At 53.8% G+C, this 23,325-nt stretch overlaps 7 protein-coding genes and 1 non-coding gene across 8 annotated transcripts; 4 read left to right on the plus strand and 4 right to left on the minus strand.

The window, feature by feature from the left end:
* Positions 1–670: 670 nt before the first annotated feature.
* BCR38DRAFT_479081 (uncharacterized protein) lies at positions 671–1,268 on the minus strand (the record flags this gene model as incomplete). The annotated part of the gene is made up of 2 exons (XM_040863133.1): positions 671–1,141; positions 1,176–1,268. 2 exons carry the CDS (start codon positions 1,266–1,268, stop codon positions 671–673), a joined length of 564 nt encoding a protein of 187 aa, XP_040709586.1.
* Positions 1,269–2,550: 1,282 nt separating this feature from the next.
* On the plus strand, positions 2,551–3,527 carry BCR38DRAFT_124063 (uncharacterized protein). The gene has a single exon (XM_040853497.1). The coding sequence runs from the start codon at positions 3,040–3,042 to the stop codon at positions 3,502–3,504; it is 465 nt and encodes a 154-aa protein (XP_040709587.1). The 5' UTR covers positions 2,551–3,039; the 3' UTR covers positions 3,505–3,527.
* A 3,205-nt stretch (positions 3,528–6,732) lies between these two features.
* BCR38DRAFT_414894 (uncharacterized protein) lies at positions 6,733–8,672 on the plus strand (the record flags this gene model as incomplete). Its single annotated transcript, XM_040858982.1, has 3 exons — positions 6,733–7,005; positions 7,092–8,063; positions 8,124–8,672. The coding sequence occupies 3 exons, from the start codon at positions 6,733–6,735 to the stop codon at positions 8,670–8,672; spliced, it is 1,794 nt and encodes a 597-aa protein (XP_040709588.1).
* A 5,156-nt stretch (positions 8,673–13,828) lies between these two features.
* BCR38DRAFT_356821 (glycoside hydrolase family 47 protein) lies at positions 13,829–16,932 on the plus strand (the record flags this gene model as incomplete). The annotated part of the gene is made up of 2 exons (XM_040857052.1): positions 13,829–13,927; positions 13,981–16,932. 2 exons carry the CDS (start codon positions 13,829–13,831, stop codon positions 16,930–16,932), a joined length of 3,051 nt encoding a protein of 1,016 aa, XP_040709589.1.
* Positions 16,933–18,150: 1,218 nt separating this feature from the next.
* BCR38DRAFT_t373 lies at positions 18,151–18,241 on the minus strand. Its single transcript has one exon. It is a non-coding gene; the product is annotated as a tRNA-Val (tRNA).
* Positions 18,242–18,772: 531 nt separating this feature from the next.
* BCR38DRAFT_356954 (ribosome recycling factor domain-containing protein) lies at positions 18,773–19,378 on the plus strand (the record flags this gene model as incomplete). Its single annotated transcript, XM_040857065.1, has 1 exon — positions 18,773–19,378. A coding segment is annotated over one exon (606 nt), but the record flags the coding sequence as incomplete, so codon positions are not given.
* Positions 19,369–20,825, minus strand: BCR38DRAFT_124172 (uncharacterized protein). Its single transcript, XM_040853498.1, has 2 exons — positions 20,463–20,825; positions 19,369–20,252 (listed from the first exon to the last, which is right to left on the minus strand). The coding sequence occupies exons 1-2, from the start codon at positions 20,770–20,772 to the stop codon at positions 19,576–19,578; spliced, it is 987 nt and encodes a 328-aa protein (XP_040709591.1). The 5' UTR covers positions 20,773–20,825; the 3' UTR covers positions 19,369–19,575.
* Positions 20,826–20,950: 125 nt separating this feature from the next.
* On the minus strand, positions 20,951–23,165 carry BCR38DRAFT_452287 (Aldehyde/histidinol dehydrogenase). The gene is made up of 2 exons (XM_040861513.1): positions 22,817–23,165; positions 20,951–22,742 (listed from the first exon to the last, which is right to left on the minus strand). The coding sequence occupies exons 1-2, from the start codon at positions 22,946–22,948 to the stop codon at positions 21,267–21,269; spliced, it is 1,608 nt and encodes a 535-aa protein (XP_040709592.1). The 5' UTR covers positions 22,949–23,165; the 3' UTR covers positions 20,951–21,266.
* Positions 23,166–23,325: the final 160 nt, after the last annotated feature.

Here is a 23,325-nt window from a genome sequence, read left to right on the forward strand (position 1 = left end):
TGAAAACCTGGGGGCTCGAAATCTTCTATAGCGCCTCTGCTTTTGCCACATCTGCGAGAAGAACTCAAAAGAAGACCGCAAAGGGGCAGCCAGCGTGATCGAGATTGGCGCCACAGCCGCTGGATATCGGTGAGATAAGCTCCCGCAATTGGTAGCGGACGGCAACGGCTCGTCACGGAATTTGCCAACGGTTTGCGGGGAGATGGACTTGGAGTGAACTTGAGACCTGGTTGGTCCCCTCTGGCATCCTTCAGCCTACTTGTGTCACGGCCCCCAAGGTAAAAAGTTCAAGTTCCATCATAAAAGACCCCGTCCAATGGGAGGCTGTAGAGGCGGGTACTTGGTTTTTGTCGGAGATAGAATGTCCAATTGGGTACTTGGACCATAGCGACGAACAAAGATAATCTGGAAGTTCCATGTTTGAGGCAGATTGTTGACGAGCGAGGTTGAATTTGGGGGCGGACTCCTGGGTAGCGCGGGCAGCGGGGTTCTGACAGGCAAGGTGGGTCGAAAAATCGACAACGCGAAATTTCAAAAGCAGAATAGTTTGATGGAGTTGTTCCAGTTTCCCCGTCACAGAACAGTCACGCCCCGTGACATGGGGTCTTTTTCTGCAACCTAACCTCGACTCGACTCGACTCGAACCACGAACGACCTATGGCGGATCGGGTCAGTTGTGGCGCGGCCCCGGCGAAGCTTCTTCGGGAAGGTTGTTGAAGCCAGGAAAGACGGGGATGACAGGTCGCATTGCTTTAGATTGTTCTCTGGCATGTTCGTTTCGTCCATCGTTGTCTAAGTCGGTCGGTCTCCTGTCATCTTGGGGCAGTGATGGGTGATAACCTGGGCCTTGCGAAGAAGGGCCCGGGCCGGCAAGACTAGTCGCTACGCGGGGCCTCTGGGTGTCTACGGCAACGAATTGGAACGACGTCCAGCAATGTTTCGTAATGTTAAGCGCTATAAAGATTCGGGGGCCACAGCAGCTGTGCGGCGAGGTAATTTCTGCAAGACTTTTTTTCTGCTTTCTGCCTCCTTGTCTCTTTGCAAACTTGCTTTCCTCCTGGCGTGAGTGGTCGAGAGGTTCGGCTGCCAATCTCGGCCACGGTCGGTCGGTCTCTAGGGCTGGTCTGGACTTTCCCGACGTCTGCTGGTAGGTAGCTAGCCCTCTTCCGGCTTACACCCAGACCACCTGGTCCAGGCCCTGCCCAGGGGCGATTATTCATTCGGAAATGGATGCATATCCTGTTTGCTTTATCCATAGTCGACTTCATGTCGGCCAAATGTCGTCCGTTTCCCAAGTTAGAAAATGTGGCACAGGCAGACTGACAGAGCAGGATGGGGGGGCCCTTATTATACTATTCAGCCCCACGAGCGAGCTATGGCTGCGCCCAATGTGCCTCAAGAGAGAAGTGGCACCAACATTTGCTGCAGAGGGAATCCTTCGGTGGCCCCCGGATTCGGGAAGATCACTGTAAAATCAGTGTCGCACATACATAAACGCGTGCACAAAAATACAACAGAGTGCCGAAGGATTCTATAAGCCGATGACGCACATGTGATTACGCGAGGTGTGCACGACCCATTCGAGAAGACTGTGTGACATGCCGGAGGGGTCACGACTGACAGTTGGCCGATCACGGCATGGCGAGTATCGTGGCACACGAATCTTGGGTACTAAATCCGGCTTCAGTTCCGGAAAAAGAAGAAGGTTGACGAAGATCCTGCCAGTGGGACCTGAGCGGCGAAGTGACGGTCAAGTAGTGCGTGCTTCTTTTACAGATGCAGCGGGAGTGATATCGCAGTCGAGATGCCACCCGGCTTGGATGTATGGTCATCACGACAGAAGAGTGGTGGGCTTCACAGACGTTTCATCCATACAGTCATCTTTGCTGCTCCCAGTGCTATCCTTGGAAACGGATGCAAGGCCAGGCCAGCTCCTATTGATCGTGTGGATGCGAGCCCGCAGCAGCACCAGCAACATTCTTTACCCCCTCATCACACTATGGCCCCACGCATGGACAGATTTGTCACGCAGCCAGTTTCCCATCCGAGCAATGATGTGAGAAGGTTGTCCGTTTACTGCTGCAAGCGTATGCGTGATACTTCTACATGGGCTGGCTCTAGATGAATGCCACACCCCTTCTCGTATCGAGAGCAGTGGAGAAAGACCCGAATAGCCGATGGAGTGTCAACTAGGACAACGCGGGAAACGCAAGCGTTCTTTGTGCGTCTAGGTAGGTGTTGGTTGTCGCAGGAATTCAGAACCGCCGTTGGAGGAGGGGCATCTTTCTTGCCGGCAGGAACTCGCCTCGTTGCCGGGCTCGATAAGAGGCAAAGTCAGCAATGTGATACACAAGTACTATGACTTGCTGCTTTTGCAGACCCCACGCTGCTATTCGATGGTCGAAATCTTCCGGACTTCATTCGTAGTGGGCTCGATGAGCATGGGTCTATCATGCTGGGTGGTGCCCAGAGGCAAGGCACTGAGCTACTTCCAGGCCTGTCGCCTCCTGTCTAGTGTGATCACAAGAAGCATACATCATGCCAAATGATCACCGCGGAATTTTTCATTCCACGTACCGGTGCGGTCTGGAAACCAAACTGCCCGTCTGAAGTACAACGGAGATGAGACTTCATGCCTGGAAAGAGCCAAATCGGCATTAGGACAGCGGCATATCTGCACCACAGTGGGCAATTTCCCTAGCACCCCTTGGCCATTACACAATTTTGCATGGAACTTTGAGCCGTGTGGTGCCAGAAACAAGTATCCATAGACATTTATTTGGCTGCAAAATGCGATCATGTCGAATACGCGTGACAAGTAGCGCGGTTGTTCCGAGACTATGGAAGCGCTCGCGTACGAGATTGACGCAGCAGCAAGCAGCCAGCAGGAGATGGATGGGCCGAGTACCGAATTCGTGATAGCGATGAACGCGTCAAATTTGGTTCATGAGCCGGCTGGTGGTGGCTGTCATCAACGTCGCAAAAGGCAAAAGAGGCACAGCGGGCCAACAAGCGTTCTTGCATGCGATTTAAGCGCCCATGTGGGATTCGAAACATGCCACTACATCGAGGCTGTCCATGCCAGGCAATTCATGTAGCCTTGGGTCCGGTTTGTCGTATAAGGCTAAGAAACTGAGGATCAGAGCCTTGGGTGCCATTGTCTCCTTAAGGCTATGCCATGGGTATGAGAGAGCCTTGGGTCGTCAGAAAGGCCGCACTAAGAGTGGAAAGGCTGACCTGGAGATCGACGAAGAACTGGCCGGGGGCGCAGGCAAGAGACGGTCACGGCATAGGCCAATCGACCGCAAGCGGCCAAGTCGCAATGCACTGTGCGCGGGAGAGCGTCTGCAAGCGGCTATGGAGACAGCAGACGTCGTTGTTGGTTTGAGTCAGAGAACATCTGCTGTTGATAACATCTCTTCATCTCTTCATCTCTTCACAGCGGCTCAAACCAACAGAACGGGTCTAATGCGCCAATGGGAGAAGTTTTCACACAAGGGTTGACGCGCGCGTAGTAAGCAGGTACGAGCTCAGATTCGCTCTTTCTCCATTTGGCCCCCATACCAATATATGGTACCAAACTGTCGGGACTTCGACCAAGCTTGGTGACGTCCTATTGGTTCAATAGTGAAAATCTGCGTCAAAATTAAGCGGACAAGCGCGTATCCCTGTATGTCTGTGCGCTCCAAGTAAGGTACTGGGATACTTGCCTAGTGTCGCGCGAAGTACGTGGGTACCCTACTCAACGAACTGCGGGGCTTCTTTAATGCTCCTTCCTCCAAGCAGGAACGGGATACCAGGCAGGAACAGGCACCGACAACGATTTCATCGCACCCGGGGCGCTGCTACCACACTTTCTTCTTTGATCGCCGGCATCCCTATCCCAATCACTGCCAGTACCATGTCATTCTGCGATGTTTGCTGTCATGATGCTGCAAATAAAGTGAACCGCCGCCAAAGTGCCGATCGCCTGCGGTCCCGAGCTTTTGGGTGAACTGTGTTATGCTCGGCAACAAGCGTTGCAACGTCCACGCTACAGTATAACAGCGCCTGTTGCCTCTCCATCCAACGAGCAGCAATACGCGCGACAGATAGACGCCGCTGCAAGGCACAACGTGGATCATGAACAATATGGCGACTTCCTTGCATTGAAACCTATTGCGAGAACATCGTGAATGGGGTTGCAATGAGGTACGAGGCACCTGGGCAGTACATCTGCCATCTATTGCAACACTGTCGAGAATGCTCTGACCTTGTAAATCTGGTCCGGCAGAGAGACGCATGCGGTAAAAAGTCGGGTCGTCTGATATACTGTGCCGAAACTAGTCGCAATATATCGCGGGTGGGTTGAGGGTGGGCGATGCTGGCATTTTCAGAGAAGTGACCCAGGACAGTGCCACAATTGCTGTGCGTACCAAATTTGGACTTTCCACCCCCCGCCCCTCATCGACCACTCGGGATTACATCAGGACTTCAGCAAGACTCAATGACAGCAGTCAACCTCTTCCTCTGCCCCGATTACAGCCTGGGCCAGCCCAATCTCGTCGAGAACTCACCCAACATCACACTGGCAATATACGGACCCTGGCCCGTTTCTGCCCAATCCCCGCTGACCGACCACCAAGATGTTCTTAGCGACCGTCGCCAGATCCGCTCATGATTCCATGTCGTGGACGAATGCGTCGATGAGCTCACAGGCGTATTTGCCATTTGGGGGCCGTTTGAAGAGTGACCGTCCAGTCGCAGAGCGCGCACAGCCCCCCCACACACCCACACTCCCACATCCACACCCTTCCTGTGATCGAGATAAGCTAGCCCAGCCAGCAATTGGGCTTGAGCAAAGGGCTTAGGCTCTTGTTTTTCCCTTTTTTTTCTTGGTCACGCTGTCCTGTGCGTGTGCGTCTCTGAGGGTGGGGCCTTGAAGAGAACTCGCGTCTCTCCATCTCCCCCGTTCAAGCGCACTTTCACCCCTCTCGCAACCCACAATTGACGGAATGGCAGCCATTGCACAACTGTCGGGATTACGCCAGACCGCGGTCGGCCCGCACAGTGGTAGAGTACAGTCGCTCATCAACCTCACTTTTTCTTGGTTTGATCGTCGAGAGCTCGCGTCAGATCTCGAGATACTGCAGAGTGTCCTTGACGGCCGTCAATGCGCTGTCGACTTGTCGTTTTCCTCCATCTGGAGAGCACCCTGTCGCGTCAATCTAGCTTGTCAACATCATTTCAACGTGGTGTTGTGGATATCTTCATCGCCCACTAGTTTCCAGTCAAGGGCGTTGAGTGGCGCTATTTGTCGTCGATTCCATCTACATGTAAGGTGAACGCCATGGCCAAGCCCCTCGTCGCAAGCCAGCCAATCTGCTCGCCTTATTCCTCGAGCTTCAACGCCAGTGCCGGGAGATCTCTCTCAGACATCGGCACGTACTCCTTTTTCAGAGCAGCAGATCTCCCGACTTGCTGCTTCTGCTGCCAGCGTCAAATCGTTCGCACTTGATCTCCTGCTTGGCGTCTGCCGCGCAGAGTCTCTGCAAACGCGATGTCAATCTCAAATAAGAAATCACTTCCGTCCCCGCGCCAATCAAAAGACGGTCGTTCCCTGTTTCACTATGCCTTCACAATATTCTGTCACTTTGCTCATTTACTCCTTGTCGCTATTGCCATGAATCGAGAGCGTCCCATCAGAGTGTGCCATCAGACTGTGTAGCTTGTAGCGTTGCAACGCACACCGCAGGCTTGGATCTTCTCTACCCCTGCTTGTTCGAGTCTCGCTCTGCCCTCTGATCGCTGGGTACCTTGGAATCCCTGCGCAGAATGAAGCTACCCCAGTGTTGACAATGTACATACATACAGTGTCTGTGCTCTCCTTCCTTACTCGACACCCGCGCAAGACTCGAGTTGCAGGCCCGCTTAATCTACTCCCCCCGGTTAAGATTAACGGACTCTGGACGTTTGCTTTCACCTTAATCGTCATAGCTTCACCTCCCTGTCCGCCCTATGCCTCTCCTGGTTCATGCTCTGTCCGAGGATGATCTCCTCGCTATCATTTGCTGTCCCGCAGTTTCCGCGTCTGCTGCCCCCCCCGAACTCATCCGTTTATTCACCCACATGCATAGCCTTGCTGAGCCATGCTCGCCCACTACTGCTCGTCACTTCTGGCGCTTAAAGGTCTCATAGAAGCAAACCGGGGACCGACGATGGGACCTTGGGTCGCTGGCACACTGTCGCTTCTGTGAGCACGTCGGGAGGAAAACCCCCCCCCTTCCCTCACACCCCTCGGAAGGCCAGCGGCTATCATCATGCAAGAAGGTACCTCGAAACTGACAGCCCCCGCATGCGGCACTATGGGTAGGTATCATTGCTTGGCCAGTCACAACTGTCCACACTCAAGCCTCCATAGCTAGGCCCTAGCTCATGGTCTACCCTTGTCCCCGTACCTGGCACCCGTGGACGTTGATCAGTCAAGTAGACCATGTATCATGGAAGTAGAGCGAACATGGATGCCAGAGTGTACATTCAAGGGCAGATGGGTCCAAACTAATACAGATATCTGCTCCACTTTCTTTCACAACCCTGAAGACTACCAGGCTATCATTTCTATAACACCCTGTCCCCTCTATGCTTTTGCTTCACACTTGGTCACGACCCGAGAAGGCAGACTTTCATTCTCTCTTACATCAAGATATTCTTATACTCGCCGACGCCATTGTTCCTCGACAGACTCTGAATCTCATGTGCCCCAACAACTCCAAAGAGCCCTTGACGCCTCGATTTGGTCCTCTCTCTCCTGTAGAAGAGACTCCATCATCTGCAGAATCAGGCTCCCACTACAGCTTTGGACGACTGTCAATCAACCTCAAGATGGGCGACCACGCATATCTACAACCAAGGCCAGGACGTGAATCTCGTTCCATGGAGTCGAGCTTGCCAGAGGGCGGAAGGTCGTCCGCAACACCGACAACTCTCCCCTTCACCACACAAGACATGGCTACTAGCTACGTATCTGTAAGTGGACAGCCCCCTCCTCCCCCCGAACCCGCCTTAGACATACCGGAGTCGAGTGATAGAACCATGACTCACTGGCCTCATAGGTGGCCCCGTATAACAACTATCCCATCTCGTATGACTCGCCCCTGCCCACGCCAGTCTCAGTCGCTGGCTCGCCATCACTCGCAGACAGGTCATCCACCAAGATGATACACGCTTTCGGCCACAACGGCGGCAATTCACAGCAATTAACACCACCTGGCACATCTCGTGCCAACCCGGCAGAGTGGTACAACCCCCAGACGCATCAGATGCACAGCTTGGAAACCTCGCACTCCCCTGAAGATCACGGCCTGGCTGTGTCGGCAGCTGAAGCCAACTACTGGGGGTCTTATGGGGTGTCGGGCACCGAAGCGCAGGATGACATGTCTCCTCACATGACTTCCCAGAGCCTCTTCATGCCCATGCACAACGTGGCTCCATCGGCTCTCATCCGAAACCCCAATGCCATGATGAGCTCGTCGCCCATGCCACTCGCTCCAGCCCCACCTCAGGTGCCCATCCTTCGCGGTGCCCCGAACCCATCGGACCTTGGCCCAGTTGTGACGCCCATGGACAACATGCAGCAGCCGTTTGGCAATATGAGCAGCCAGCAACACCCCATGTTCCTTGACATTCACTACGCGACCCAGCCCAGTTCGAGCAGACGGAATTTGCGTCCCAAGACACAGAGAACCCGTGACAAGAAACGCAGCCGCACTGCGAGCAGGGCCTTGTCAAACCATGGCAATGAATACATGGCTACCCAAGGAGACGCCCAAGCTGCGTCCACATCGTCTGGCCAACAGTCCCAGGCCCAGGCCCCTTATCCGAAGATCCAGCTTAAAGAGACTGCACCCCAAGAAGCTAAACATTTGTTCGATTTGCGATGCAAGTATGACCATAAAAAGGGGAAGGGCATGTGGGATTCGATCATGAATGAGTGGGAGGTGGCCAACGGAAGGAAGGATAGAGCTACCCTGCAGATGCAGATTACTCGAACGGTTTGCAAACATGCCAAATGGCCGGAATCCGAGGTAAGTAAATCCAGCTTTCTTTCGGCCTTACTCGGATGGTCAAAACTAACTTTGGACCAGGACCGAGCCTTAAGAGAGGCCAGGGAAGAGCTCGACAGCATGTACTACGTTCTACTTCTCAAGATCATGAGAGAGAAGGGAGGGTGCAGAGCCTGGGACTGGAAACCAATGCACGTCATCAAGCGATCGGTAGAACTCGGCCTCGAGGAATGGGACCCCGAACTCGGGAACGTCAAGAAGTCCAAGAAGAAGCGCAAGCAGTCAGGGCCCTCAACCGTGAACCTCTGGCAAAACAACGCGGAACCAGACGTTCTCTACGATGACCAAGGCTTGAGCATCAGCACTTCGGTCATGATGTCCAATGAGCAGGAGGAACAACTCTTTGCGAAATGGGACCAGCCCGAGCCTGAGACTCCTGAGCCTGACCCCATGCAGGGCGTCACTGAACACAGGCCCTCCGTCTCCCGTGCCAGCACCGAAATGGAGCTAAATCAGGCACAAAGTGAGCGTGTGGCCAAGCAAGCTTGCAAGCAGCTAAGCGATCAGCTCCTTGGACAGCAGCAGCAGCAGCAGAGAAGCCACGCGCATAATTTTGGGAATCGATCCTAAATAAAACTCTGCTGCCCCATTCGTCAAACGGAACTACCGGTCTCCATCAACTTTCAAGATACCCTTTCGAAACATTTCGTCACCTTCAGATTTTTCAGGTCACACTGGAACTTCGCAGCTTCCCTACACCGCATCGCATCGCCTGCCACCACTCTCATCTTTTTGTGTTTTTGCAGGGACAGGAGTTGTCGTCACTATCATTCCTTCAAAGTCCAGAGAGGCATCATCACGCGAACGGCTTCGAACATCTCGCCCCTTTTACTTGCTTCATCGGTCTGTACCTGGCGTCAAGGATTGGGCGTTGAACATTGGGCGTCTTCGCATTATATTACATAGTACATATTCTAGCTTCGCGGCCTTCATTCCTTCGGCTCATTTTTTTCTACTGTCGCGGGTGGGCACAGAAACGGCCACCTTACTGCCACTACGTTTACACGGATATCTGGCAGCCAACTTGCCTAAAGGAACTAGTTAGTCCAGCTAGCACATTGCTGGAGGTGGAAAAAAGGGGAACAAATACAAGGGTCACAACATCATTCGCTCTACTCTGTGAGAACCATTACGTGATGTTCTGCCGAACTCCTTGCGTGACAGGTCCTGAACGAATGAGCGAGAAAAGCCTAGTGAAATCAGCCCCCAGCCCCAGCCCCAGCCCCAGCCCCAGCCAGTCAAATGGCGATGATATCACTACTCTCTACTGCCTGCCATGCCCAAGTTTATATTTGTCACCAGCGGGCTGCAAGGGCGCAGCCATGATTCCCGGTCAACTCCGCAATTTGCAGAACATTCAATGCTCACTGAGTGGCAATTTAGAAGCATGGACAGGGTCCGAAATCATTAGACATATCCAAGCCACGTGCCGGGTCCAGTGACTCGAGACAGGTGCGAGTAGCCTACAAGGTCTGTAAGACAAAAAAGAACCGAAATCATAACGGCCGGACGGAACCAAGCAAATAACCGCATCGGATATCTCACGCCCGTCTTGCCCATGGAGGAATAGGAGGGAGACAAAACGCAAGTGCTACCAATTGTGTTTAAGTGAGGTGGTCTCGAGAGGGTCTAAGGTCGCAAAAAGTGGCAAACCAGGTTACGAGACGGTCGCGGTTTGTGTCTCGAACCAAGCGGCTGGAAAATTGGACTGGGCAACGGAGTGGTGCTTGGGTCAAGCGCAGGCGCAAATTGCAGTGCGTTCCGGTCCCAGGTGTTAAACCTACTATGGTAAGGAAAGGAAAGCCAAGCAGAACGAGTAGGCGCGAAAGCGCGAAGCGACGACAAGCACTAAGGTAGAGACTAAAATAAAACGGGGCTCGGGCTTATCAAGCGACGTGGGGTAGTAGGTACGTACATACGTAGTCACACCAGTGCCTTTGCGGACTTAAAAGGCGATAAGTGAGAGAGTGAGGGAGTGTGACCTGGGTAGGAAATTGGTTGAAACCACACCGCTGCTGTCGAAAGCCAGGTCTTGTGGGGGTAGGTGGCGGCGACGGCGACGATTCGCCGCTGGGAGTATCTCAATGTCAAAAATGGTCCCAGGGGTTCCCACGGTGCGCTCTCTCTTCCCTTCTGAATCAAGTACACCATCCGTACCACTTCACCCTTACGGATACTGATATTAAGGCTCAATGTGTTTTTCGACTTGCTGCTCCAGCTGGACCATGACTAAAACCTCCGCAAGGCAGGACACCCGCAAACGAAACGTAGCAGCAGCTGCCTGCCCCCCTGACACCCGTCGGAACCGAGAAAGACGTGCAGTGCAGGCGGTGAATAACACTGGTACGGCTGCGGCTCATGGGAAATAAGGACGGCCTTTTTCTGCGAAATGAAGTTTTCAGGGAGTTTCCATGCGTGCCTAGTTTATATTACGGGCTGGGATAGAGTTTACTCATTCCATGAAGAGGAAAGAGCAGTTTGCGGTTGCCTGACAAATGCAACCCTGGCTATGCAGGTCAAGTCGAGTCGTCACCGGCCGAGAGACGTTCTGAATCGCTGGCTGGGCGAGGGTTCTCATTCACCCGTTTGCCGCACCCTGGTCAGCCCTGGTATTGGCCCAAATTGCATCGCGCGGCGGGGCGACTTTGTACCTTACCCGCGAGCCCTAGCAACAAGCCTAATATGGTATCCCAGTCACCGATCACCGTTGGAGTGGCACGGACGTAAAACTAAGGGTGACAAGGTAGGCAGGCAAGGTAGTAGGCAAGGTAGCAAGTAATATGAACTGGGAAGAAGGTGAAGCTGGGCATTGTAAGGCGTATGGCTGCGGGGCAGGGGGGCGCATTAGGGGATGAGCAGTCCCACTTGAAAATCAAATCACCCATTGCCTATCAATGCCTGTTCGTCTAGTGTCTGTCCAGTGTCTGGTGTGCCTACCAAGTATCTGGTTGCTGGTTGTCGTGTCTTCAGTTTGCGCTTCATCTGTCGTTATTCCCGGCGACATAATAGCCGACTAGTTGCTATGATGGGGGCCTAGATCTGGGGTAGATCATAGCAGCTGGGACCTTGCCGGAAAAAGCAAAGATAGTTTGTGGTAGGCACTAAGCAATGTAATGATCGCCGGCTCTCCGGGCGCCATGCCGGAAGCCACCACATCCCACCCGGAATTGGTCCATGTTTCCGGATGGCGACTGGCCCTGGACCGGCGATAGAGGCTGTTTTGGAATATCTGGCCTTATTTTCACTGCCAAAAGGGTGGTTGCTTGGATCTCCGAACATGCTCGGAAGGCTGAAGTACCCAAGGGAGGCTGAAAAGATGCCAATACTGCCGCATCCATGGTTATTGATCCCTGACCGTCAAGTTTTATGAGTGGACTGATTCTGATATCAGCCCTGTCGACGGTCAATAAACATTAAACTCCCGTCCGCCGGTCAAATCCATTCAGAGCGTGTCCAGAGACGCTTGATCATCGCGGCTGGTGTGGCAATGTGGTCAAGCAGTGCGTAGTGTAAGTAGGACACCATCGCATGGCCATTGGCCGAGGTGACCACCATGCACGATCCAGAGGTTTGGATCTCGTCAACATCATTTGAAATCCGAAATTCTGGTAGTGATGCGCCCCGTCATGGTTGATGGTCTCTACTCTGCTTGGGCAATGCGCGGAGCAGGTTTCACTGCAGTCAACGCATTGCAGTGCATTGTCCTGGCCACGATGATTGCCCCACGGCTCTGGGTCACAACCAAGCAACTTAAACCATGGCATGGCCTGTCTGTCACCCCATGGTAGTCCCATGCCGCCTTGCAACTCGCAGGTACGTAGACAGAGCCAAAGACGGCGCTCCACATCGGTCCCGGTGACAAAGTGAACACGACAACGGCAAAGGCTGCATGGATTTACGAAGGAGAGCGGGCCGGCGGGCGTTGCATCTGCAGAGCCACGAGCCTATCTCTGCCAATTGGTTTATTTTTTTCACCTTTTGCCACACAAGGTACTGGCTGCCTACCTGCCTATTGAGTCGAGCGCGCTGAGCCGGAACCGTGGCTGCTTGCCTGTCATTGGAAGATGCAGTGTGAATCAAGTTTCATGGGGGTGGACTAGACTTTAGCCTTGGGAGACGTAATTTTCCTACAACAATTAGAACGCCCTCAACGGATGGCAGCAACGGAAACAGAGACATTCTTCAGTCGGCCGACGTTCTCTAGCTGGGCGTCTGGCACGCCGCCGTGGTGAGCAGCATCATGGTCCAGGTTTCCGGAGGCATAGCCCACAATATATCTGGTTTATGGGGTTACACTGTAAGAATAGGGAATCCCTTACATGTTTTGGCACAGCCGTACCCCTTATGCAAAGAAGAGTTATGGGAAAGAAAGGTCTTGGCTGCTCCTAGTAGGCGGCAGGCGGCCAGCGGTCACCAGCGGGATCTGTCATTTTTCGTCTTTTTCAGCCTACAATGTTTCACCGCAATCTGCGCGACATTCTCTAGAAGATCTGACTGGGCGTAGACACCATAGTGGCATGGAGGGTGGTTTCGAAGACAAACATTTCGCGCAACATAGGCTTCTCCGTCGCCCCCATCCCCCCCTGCCCCCTCTTCTGGCCTCACACGCCGCAGGAACGCATCGTTTCCAAGTGGCTTAGACGACCACCTGGGGTGAAACGTGGATATGCTTGCCTTATCATCACCGCGCATCCGAGAGCAGGCGAGGATGGCAAAGACGGCAACAGCAAACCAAAGGAGTAGTCTTGGGTCGTCTCTGACGATGAGATGACAGGTAAGCAAGCAAGCACGCTGGCTCGAACTCGACCACGAGCCTACCCCTCTGCCCCTCTCCAGCTCCATGGCCCATGCTGACAGATGCTTTGGGATGTCTGGCACACGGGGAGCCCTTCAAACCTTGGTCCGTGTTCGCAACGCAAGGAAGTGCAACCGGGAAGTGCTGGACTCGGTCAACGAAGTAGTCATCCTCCCAGGGCATTGAAGCACACACACTGTGCTGTCTTGTACCCAGGGTACTTGGTGCAACTCGCTTGGAAGACCAGTCATGAATTGCTGAGTGCGGTTACTGCGCACAGCCTGCCAATTGGAACACGAGGTCGAAGTAAGGGATGATGATGACGAAGTATACTCGGACTTGTCGAGGATTGTATAAGCGGGAAGGCGCTTATCGACTGCTCAAGTTGCTGCACCTGCACATATGCTTATGCTAACCTTAAAAAATTCTATTGCTAAGACCTAACACACTTGATTGGCTCCTTGGCGACCCGCTCTTTCCCGAGGCAATCTGGCCTTCGCAGCTGCAGGGGTAAACCTTATCAGCCAACCACCCATTACCGCCGGGTGGCTGTTAGTAGATACAATCTCGGGACTTGCCCGCCCCATCGTAGAATTAATTGTTCAACAATGACACCATCAGCATTCAAGTCTACTCATCCCAAGTGAGACCACGACAAGTCGGTGGACGACACCATTTGCAGGAAGCATCTCATATTGTCGCATTATTTCTGGCCGTCTAGGGCTGCATGTTGTTGGTTCTCAGTGCAGCGTTCCGACATTTCTTTCTCCCACATGCATTCTTCCGACACGAGCTACCGGTGATGCCCTTGCCTGGCCGTGGTAGGGCTAGCCTGCAGGGCCCGCGGAGCACGGCGACGACGGGCGCATCGCTTGCCAGCTGGGCTTCGCTATGGCTGCTGTTGCTATCATGTCTTGTCTCGGTGCGGGCGATGCACCCAGATCGCATTGCCGAGCTGAGGCACGAGACTGTTGACATGTTCTACCATGGTTTCGATCACTACATGCACATCGCGTTTCCCGAGGATGAGGTATACACAGATAACGCAGTCGTCACCATGGAATAGGATGCTAATAGCAGCAGTTGCGCCCAGTCTCCTGCACTCCCTTGACTCGGGACCCGCTCAATCCCAGAAATGTCGAACTCAACGACGTCCTCGGAAACTATTCCTTGACCCTCATAGACAGCTTGTCGACGCTTGCAATACTAGCTTCTGCGCCGCCCGACGGTAACAATACGGGACCGAAAGCCCTGGCCGACTTTCAGGATGGTATAGCCGCGCTGGTCGGGCTGTACGGAGATGGGCGGCCCGGTCCGTCAGGGCAGGGTACGCGTGCCCGAGGATTTGACGTGGACAGCAAGGTGCAGGTCTTTGAGACCGTCATCCGTGGTGTCGGTGGCCTGCTAAGTGCACATCTTTTTGCTGTTGGCGAGCTGCCCATAAGCGGCTACCATGTGCCGAAACCCAACGAGGACGTCGGGCAGCAACCCATTATCTGGTCCAACGGGCTCAAATATGACGGGCAGCTACTCCGGCTGGGCTTTGACCTCGCACAACGCCTTCTGCCGGCTTTTTACACGAAAACGGGCATGCCATATCCTCGTGTCAACCTTCGGCATGGCATCCCCTTCTATGTCAACTCTCCACTCCATGACAATGTCAGCTTGGATCCGAACGGAGATGGGGACTCTGCTGAAATCACAGAAACGTGTAGCGCAGGTGCCGGGAGCTTGGTGCTCGAATTCACCGTCCTCAGCCGTCTGACCGGGGACCCGAGGTTCGAACAGGCCGCCAAGAGAGCTTTCTGGTCGGTGTGGGCGAGAAGAAGTAACATTGGGCTCATTGGTGCGGGAGTTGATGCCGAGGCTGGACACTGGATAGGTGGCTTCGCCGGGATCGGCGCTGGCTCGGACAGCTTCTTCGAGTATGCTCTCAAGACGCATATTCTTCTTTCGGGGCATGAGCTCCCGAATCAAACCATGCCCAGCCAGATCCCCTACGGCAGCTGGCTGGATCCAAACTCTCTATACGAACCTCTTTCGGACGAGGAGAACTCTCCCGACCAATTCTTGGACGCCTGGCACAACGCTCATGCTGCTATCAAGCGTCACCTTTATTCTGGTGTACATCATCCGCATTACACTGTGGCGCACGTCAACACTGGCTCGCCGCAGGCATACTGGATTGATAGTTTAGGTGCATACTATTCTGGTCTTTTGGCGATTGCGGGTGAACTCGATGAAGCCATCGAGACACACCTACTGTACACCGCCCTATGGACTCGGTATTCGGCCCTGCCGGAACGATGGTCAGTCCGTGACGGCAATGTCGAAGGCACTCTTGGGTGGTGGCCGGGGCGACCCGAGTTCATCGAGTCCACGTATCACATTTACCGTGCGACCAAAGATCCGTGGTATTTATATGCCGGCGAAATGGTGCTGAAAGATATCACGAGGCGGTGTTGGACACCGTGCGGCTGGTCCGGCTTGCAAGACGTGCGAACTGGGGTGAAGAATGATCGCATGGAAAGCTTCTTCCTTGGAGAGACGGCGAAGTACATGTATCTCCTCTTCGATCCTGACCACCCACTGAACAAACTGGATGCCTCGTATGTCTTCACTACGGAAGGTCACCCGCTCATCATCCCCCGTAAGCCAGGACAACGGAAGACGCGCAAGGTCCCTGTTCGGCAGGACGTCCAACCCTACGACGATGTTAACTTCACTACCACCTGTCCCCTCCCGCCAAAGCTGCCACCGCTATCTGGGTCTGCTACTGCGGCAAGGCCAGATCTGTACCACGCGTCAAGCCTGATCCGCTTACATCACATACCCAATATCCATTCTGGCGTGGACCCAGACACAGTTCTGGCCAATGCGGATGGCCAGTCAAAACCCGAAGTGAAGTTAAGGTCGAATCACACACATTTCCCGTGGACTCTGCCCCTGTCGTTGATGCCAACTGATGGGATGTGTGCAGCACTGCGTCAGCAACACACATCGACCATTGAGTTCCCGTCCAACACACAGCAATCTGTTGGTAGCGCCTTTAATCTCATGTTCGGCGGTAACAACATCATGCGCATGGGCAATGACGGGATCGCCATCAACAGCTTGAACGGTCTCAAACTGACCATGGTATTGGAAGAGCCTCCAGATTCCCTTGACAGGGCTTGGAGAATACATAGTATCGGCAACCTGCCGTTGGGTCGAGACGAAAAAGTCTACATCACCCGCGATGTCCTCGCGGACATGAATGACCCACTATTTCATCGCCTCCGGGACGGGGTCCTGGTGGACATCATCCTGCAAATCGAGATAACACCCGAGAAGGGCGAAGTTAACGCCACGACTTCGGAGATGGAGCCGCAGCCGGACTCGGTGTCAAGCATAGGAATGCAAGAATCCAACCTTGAGGCCACGGGCCTTTTCAATTCCTTTCTTCAACACATCACCTCAGTACTCCGAGAGCCGACTGCCACATTCGGCCCTGAACCGATTCCGAAACGGAACTATCAGTATGTCGAGATCCCCGCTATCACACCGACGGGCCTAGGCGCCGCCCCCCTACCCGACGTCCGCGAGGCCCCCAACCCGATCTCGGGCATCCAAATCGAGTCGCTCACGTGGAAGCGCTTCTACTTCGCCGACGAATCGTGCTACACAAAGCTACCTGAAGTGGCTGTCAAGGCACACAATATCATCGTGATGCGACGAGGCGGTTGCTCCTTCTCGGAGAAGCTTTCCACCATCCCCTCCTTTGCCCCGCACCGCAGCGCGCTCAAGCTCGTCATTGTTGTTTCAAACGAGAATGATGACCCGGAGACTTGGGGGTTTAACGTTATCCGCCCATTGCTTGACGAAGTCCAGAAAACCCCATCAGGCATTCAACGTCGCCACCCAATTGCTATGCTCATGGTCGGCGGCGGCGACGAGGCGTACGAGGCGCTAAAGAGCACACAGAGTCTGGGGCTGAGAAGGCGGTACCATGTTGAGAGCCAGGGGTTGACGGTGTCGAATCTGGTGGTGCTCTAGGAAAAGTCGTAAGCTTAGAGGGAGGCAGAATCGCATACATTGCGAGGAGGCGTTTGGTAGCGGTGGGTGTCATACATATTAGTATCATAGTTGGCGGTGGCTACTTGTTTGCATTGGTAGGTGGTTCATAAGCGGATGGCGGCAGCATGTCAAGGTATCAGGAATCTTGTATATCGTTCAGATAGCCCGATGAATGGGATTGCTGATGTTAATTATGCTCTAAAGACTGGTGCTTTGTGGTAGATGCAAATAATGTTTCGTTTGAGATTGTAAGTGTCGAAGATCAGTACTATATTACGGTAAACAAGGAACCAACCTCTCTAACAGTGCACCATTCAAGATGAGACGACGCCATCAGCAACGGGAAATTGCCCTTTATTCTGTCAACGACGGGCATTGCCACGGCCACCACCCGTTATGATGGGCTACTTGGCTCACCGAGATTATTTCCAGGGATGTTCAGAAAAGTGTCAGGTTGCACTTGTCGTTGAATAAAACACAGAACTTCAAAGCTCAAGAGCACCACCCACCACCATTGTGCTTTGAGCCCCAAACACCATCCTCCGGATCTAGAATAGCTGCATTGATAACCTAACACCGCGTCTTTTAAGTCCGAGTGCAGAGTTGTCTCCTCATATCCCGGAGTCGTAATATCGAAGAAATGCTCATCGGCACCGTACCTTGGCCATTGCATCTCCTTCCCGTGCACTAACTTCAGCACGGCAAGTAAATCATCTTTGTGTGTTTTAACGAAGTGAAGGCTAACACACCCCAACCAAGCCACTATTTAAATTGGGGGATCCCGAAGTCAAGGTTCTGTCATCCCAACAATCGTAGGATGCGCTATTCTATTACAAAACCAATAGCCTTCAAGTAGGGTCATCAGTCAAGGCGGGCTGGTTGGTTAGTCTTAAACCTGATATGCATCCGCGGAGAGACACTCATCCGAACTTTTGGTCTCTTAAATCTCAGTTGAAGGTGCTTGTCCCGAGATATGTCACCACGCAATCTGTCCCACGGTATATTTGTATATATATAGATGGGCGGTTGGTGTTATGTTGGGTTGCTTCCAAGAGTTTTTGTTTGCCTCGCAAGTTCAATCGCAAGTTCAACTGACATCAACCAAGTTCAGCAACAGAGAAAAAAGAAAAATAAAAAATTCGCTGCACAATTTAACTTGGGGTGAGGGTAAACAAAAGGTTACACCGCGAGTACCTATGTCGCCGGCAGGGGTCGAACCTGCGATCCTCTGCGTTGCTGAGCTTATAGCTTTGTAAAGCAGATGCCCTAACCACTAGGCCACGGCGACTTCAGTGTTTGATCTATAATTAGATTTAACCAACAAGAGGTATATATCGTTTGTAACAACCCCACAGCCATAAACTTCCCGAAGGCTTAACTTATCCAAAGCTTCGATCTGCGTCAGTGGAGCTACCTTAGCTCCTAAATCCCCAGAAACTCGAGCACACCATGGCGGGCCTCAGCACCACTACCAAGGCCCTACGGTCTCGACTTGCTCTCTATGAGCTGCGGTCAATGTATGATTATCCGATTGGCCCCTTGAATGCTCAATTGACTGTGCACAGCTAATACACGAGCAACACTCAGCACCCAAAATGCCACAAAACCTCACCACCTGAGAGCTCCAGCAAGCTCAACGCCACCCCTCACCCAAGGCGCCCTCCGCTCCCTCCACACCACCAACCCCCGCAACAAGAAGAGCCGGGAGCCAGGCTGGGATGGCTCGAAAACAAATCCCAAGCGCACCGAATTCCTCGACAAGCGCCGGGGCGCGTCGAAAGTAGCCTCATCCCTCTCGCCCGCCATCCCCCACGCTGGCGACTCTTCCGACTCGAAGCACCCGACCCCTAGCCCGGAGGACCCGCTCGACTTTGCCGACGTGCGGTCCCGCCTGACCAAGCACGACGAGCAAGCGCAGGACCTGCTCAAGAAACTCAAGTCGGGTGGGCGCTTCAACCCGGACATGATCGGGGCGCTAAAAGTGCAACCTGACCGCAAAGAGCCCGTTGCGTACCCCTTACGCGAGTTGGCGCAGATCGTGCCCCGGGGCGGCCGCACGATCAGTCTCCTCGTGCATGAGGAAGCTTCCATCAAGCCCATCATGAGCGCGATCCAGGGGAGCGCGGATTTCAACCAGCAACCGCAGCGATCGCCGGACAACGAGCTGGAGCTGATCCTAAAAATGGAGATGGAGAAGCGGGAGGACATCGTGAAGAGGGCGAAGGGGATCTGTCACGAGTGGAGGGAGAGGGTTAGGCAGGTGCGGCAGAAGCGGGATAAGCTGCATGCCACCTGGAAAAAGGACGGGTCTATCTTGCCGGATTTGAAGAAGAGGGCTGATACGGAGTTGGAGAAGATTATTAAGGCTAAGATGGCGGCGATTGATGCGGCCGAGAAGGAGGCTATTAAGGCAGCTGAGAAGTAGGGGTGTTTTTGGTGAAGGAGTTGATATCCACGAGTTAGAGCTACAGGAGATAGATGTTCGTTTCAGATGGCCAGGAAGGAAACGCGATACAGAGATATGTATGCAGCTTTTGTCTATATGTACACTAACTACACTTAGGATGATGGTACAGCGCATACCGTGCTTCATAAAATCTATAGTATACACGCCTCAAAATCCTAGGCACTCTTCGTCCTCGCCTTCGCCTGCGCACTATTTCTAGCAGCAGCAGCAGCCGCTTCCTCTGGCGGCAGCAAGCGAGCCGGTAATAGACTCCTAACCTTCTCCTCAATATTCTTCTCCGCCCTGGCATTCCACGTCCCATCCCTCCTCACATAACTCCTCAGCACTCCCACAGGATTGTTCTTCTCCGCAAAAGTAGGACCCTCATACTTCCCCAACAGCGCCTTCTCCAGGATCGCCTTCCGCGTCGTCTCATCAGGCGCCTTGAAGTCCATCTTGAGCACCTCCTTTGCCTGCTCCTTGGCCTCCATAGTAGGGAAGAAGGCCCCATACCCATCCTTGTACATATCCTTCGCAATAGTAGGATGCACCCAATGCGTAGCCTCGAACGCATGTCCACCACCCAGCACCCGCGCCTCCCCCATGACAACACCCTTGTGCGCAAGCGGCGTGCACGACGTAGCCACAGCAGGTAGATACCCGGCCAGGTCGTCGAGCAGGTTGACAGATGGCTGGTACGACTCGGCAACACCGCAGTCAATGCGCTCGTAGTATGCACTGAGTTGCGGGTCCTCGCCCTCCATCGCCTGATATGCCTTATACCGGTTCCTGTCCTCGTCTTCTTCCTGCCGGGATGGGCGGCCGCGCCTTCCAGGACGGTCATCTGATCTACCTTGACCCCCGCGCCCTACACGTCCACGTCCCATTTCCCGTCCGCCTCCTCGTCCACCTCGACCTCCGCGGGCTTGGAAGCCGCCACCACGTCCTCGGAAACCGCCTCGGATTACACCGCCTTCACCGCCGGGAGCAGGACCTGAGTCGGGAAGTGACTTGGATATTTCGTTTGAAGGTGACAAAGCCCTAGACTGTCCCGCAAAACGACCCTGGATGCCACCTCGTAGACCGCCTCGCAGGCTAGCGACGCTGATGATGGGTGGCGCTTTTGGAGGTTGAGCACCACCCATGTTGGCCAATGGCCTGGGCTGTTGTGGCTGCCGGGGGTCATTCATAGAGAGGAGCTCGCTGGCGGCGGCGGCCACGCGCTGTTTCGCCGAGGGCCGTTGGGTTTGTTCATCGCTGCAGCGTGCTTGGGCGATGGAGAAGTGGCGAAGGGAGGCTGCGATGCCGCTGCTGACGCGTGCCAGGTCTGGCCTGCCCCGACCGGCTGTTGCGTGTATTGGGTTCCGAATCATGGTTGAGCCGGTTGCACCCTCGAGGTTGGATTGCTCAAGTAGTTGAAGCTACGAATTTCACCATGCAACTGAAAGCAGCTCAGTGACCGTCAAAGTGGCCCGAGCTCAAAAAATATTTAGTGGCTTCCTATCCCATCCCCCACTGTTGCAGCATTCCGTTTTCCTTACCACAGGGTATCAAACATCACAAATACAATAGTACCAACCGTGCGGACCAACCGTGCGGACTAGATTGAATGCAAGTGTTAAGAGTTTATCATCTTCAAATTCAGTTCACTCAGGGTTGAACTGCTTTCAATGCGCCCCACAGCTCTTGATTCACCACAGCCTTTCGAGTATTTTGCCATGCAATCCTGGATATCGACCACCTAAGGATTTCATTGCAGCCACTGCCCGTATATCTCCGAGATGTTTACATCGTAAAATAGGTATCAATTCATATGTGTATGTCTTGCCAGTATTGCCGGTATTCACCATGTGCCCGATAACGTCCTCTAGCTCTGCAGTGGCTTACCCATTCCTCCGGTAGTAATCGTCTTGATATTTTGGTATGCCTCAATACCGTACTTGGAACCCTCTCGGCCGAAACCAGATTGCTTGATTCCGCCAAATGGCGAAGCAGGGTCAGAGATCAACCCCGTGTTCACACCCACCATACCAACCTCGAGGGCTTCAGCAACGCGGGTGATCCGCTCGAGGTCACTCGAGAAGAAGTAGCCGGCCAGGCCAACCTCGGCAGCATTGGCCAAGTCAACCACCTCCTTCTCCGTGGCGAAGGGGAACAGGCCGGCGACGGGTCCAAATGTTTCCTCGGAAGCAATGGCCATCTCCTTGGTCATGCCCGTGATAACAGTGGGTTGGTGAAAGTTGGCACCCAGATCCGGAAGCTTCTGTCCGCCAACAATGACTTTACCTCCCTTGCTCTCGGCATCTTTAATATGTGCCTCGACCTTGGAGATGGCTCGATCGTGAATCAAAGGTCCATGAGTGATGCCCTCATCGAATCCGTGGCCAACCTTGAAGCCCTTGACCTTCTCAGCGAATTTCTTCGCGAATTCGTCGTAGATGCCCTCCTGCACATATAGGCGGTTGGCGCACACACAAGTTTGACCCGATGAGCGGAACTTGGATGTAATGGCGCCCGCAACAGCAGTGTCCACATCCGCGTCATCAAACACGATGAACGGCGCGTTCCCACCGAGCTCCATCGACAGCGTCTTCAACGAGGAAGAAGCTTGCTTCATGAGCAGTTTCCCTACTGCGGTTGACCCTGTAAAGGAGATCTTCTTTATCGTCGGGTGCGTCGTCAAGGTCTCGCCAACTTCAGGCGTGTTCGCCAGTGTCGTAATGACATTGACGACACCCTTGGGAATTCCGGCGCGATGAGCCAGCTCGCAGATTGCCAGGCTAGTATACGGCGTCTCGCCTGGCGCTTTGCACACAGTTGTGCAGCCCGCCGCAAGTGCGGCTCCGACCTTCCGTGTGATCATAGCCGCAGGGAAGTTCCAAGGCGTGATAAGGCCAACTACTCCGACGGGCTCCTTGATGGTGACAACGCGGTTTCCAGGGACCGTGGAAGGAATGTAGTCGCCGTAAGTGCGTGGTGCCTCCTCGCTGAACCACTCAAAGAAGTTGGCGGCGTAGGTCACCTCGCCCTTGGCGTCGGCGAAAGGCTTGCCGTTTTCCCATGTGATTAATGTTGCGAGATCCTCCGAGTTCTCTATCATCAGATCATACCATTTGCGCAGTAACTTGGCCCGCTCGCGGCCGGTTTTGGTCTTGAAAGAAGCGAACGCGGTTGCGGCTGCCGCAATAGCATTTTCCGTGTCCTTCGCATCGAATTCCGGGGCTATGCCAATGAGACCGCCGGTGGCGGGGTCGTGAACTTCGAAGGTCTTGCCTGACGCGGCCTTGACCCATTCGCCATCGACGTAGCAGACACCGGTCTTGAAGAGAGACGGATCTTTGAGCTGCAGGCCTTGGAGTTAGTTCGCGACAGCACCATAGTTTTCGCACGATGCGAAGAGAAGCAGCCGTCACATACAGGAGGCACTGGCGCCATTTTGGAGGCTAATCGGGTTGTTATGACAGGAAGTGTTGTTCCTTGGAATCTTGATCTGACACCAATGCTCGAAGTGGACACGACGCTCCTCGTTAAGCTTCGTAGTATGCTCATTGTGGAGGAAGAACAACAAGAGAGCTGCACTGCGAAGGAAACAACTGGATATTAAGTGTGGGAAGGGCTCGGGGAAGAATGGCGAGTGGCTCGGGAATTTTGGACCTGCTCCGATTGCCTGTAACCGGTCAATTAGATGCACTGCATGTATCAGAATTAACTAGAGCTCGCTGAGATGTGTCCTACAACATGCCGATAACTATGTGACGTCGGCACGGTTCCTAGGCCTGAGCTGCCCCGCATTGCCCCGCATTTGAAGTTTGGAGGGGCAACGTGTGAGGACGGGTAGCCCCAAAGAGCAGGTCCAACCTGAGAGGCCATAGAGCGAACAGTACTCGCAGATTGTGGGCGTATTACAACCCCCGTGATACTTGGTC

This window comes from Pseudomassariella vexata (assembly GCF_002105095.1).
Source record: "Pseudomassariella vexata strain CBS 129021 chromosome Unknown BCR38scaffold_27, whole genome shotgun sequence".
Classification (NCBI taxonomy): domain Eukaryota; kingdom Fungi; phylum Ascomycota; class Sordariomycetes; order Amphisphaeriales; family Pseudomassariaceae; genus Pseudomassariella; species Pseudomassariella vexata.

What these genes read in the sequence shown, in the direction of transcription:
- BCR38DRAFT_124063 (XM_040853497.1), top strand. Translation starts at nt 3,040, where the DNA reads ATGTGGGATTCGAAACATGCCACTACATCGAGGCTGTCCATGCCAGGC.
- BCR38DRAFT_452287 (XM_040861513.1), bottom strand. Translation starts at nt 22,948, where the DNA reads ATGAGCATACTACGAAGCTTAACGAGGAGCGTCGTGTCCACTTCGAGC. An exon ending in AAATGGCGCCAGTGCCTCCT is followed by an intron (nt 22,743 to 22,816) that starts GTATGTGACGGC and finishes CAAGGCCTGCAG; the next exon opens with CTCAAAGATCCGTCTCTCTT.
- BCR38DRAFT_124172 (XM_040853498.1), bottom strand. Translation starts at nt 20,772, where the DNA reads ATGATTCGGAACCCAATACACGCAACAGCCGGTCGGGGCAGGCCAGAC. An exon ending in TCTACGAGGTGGCATCCAGG is followed by an intron (nt 20,253 to 20,462) that starts GTCGTTTTGCGG and finishes GCGGGGGTCAAG; the next exon opens with GTAGATCAGATGACCGTCCT.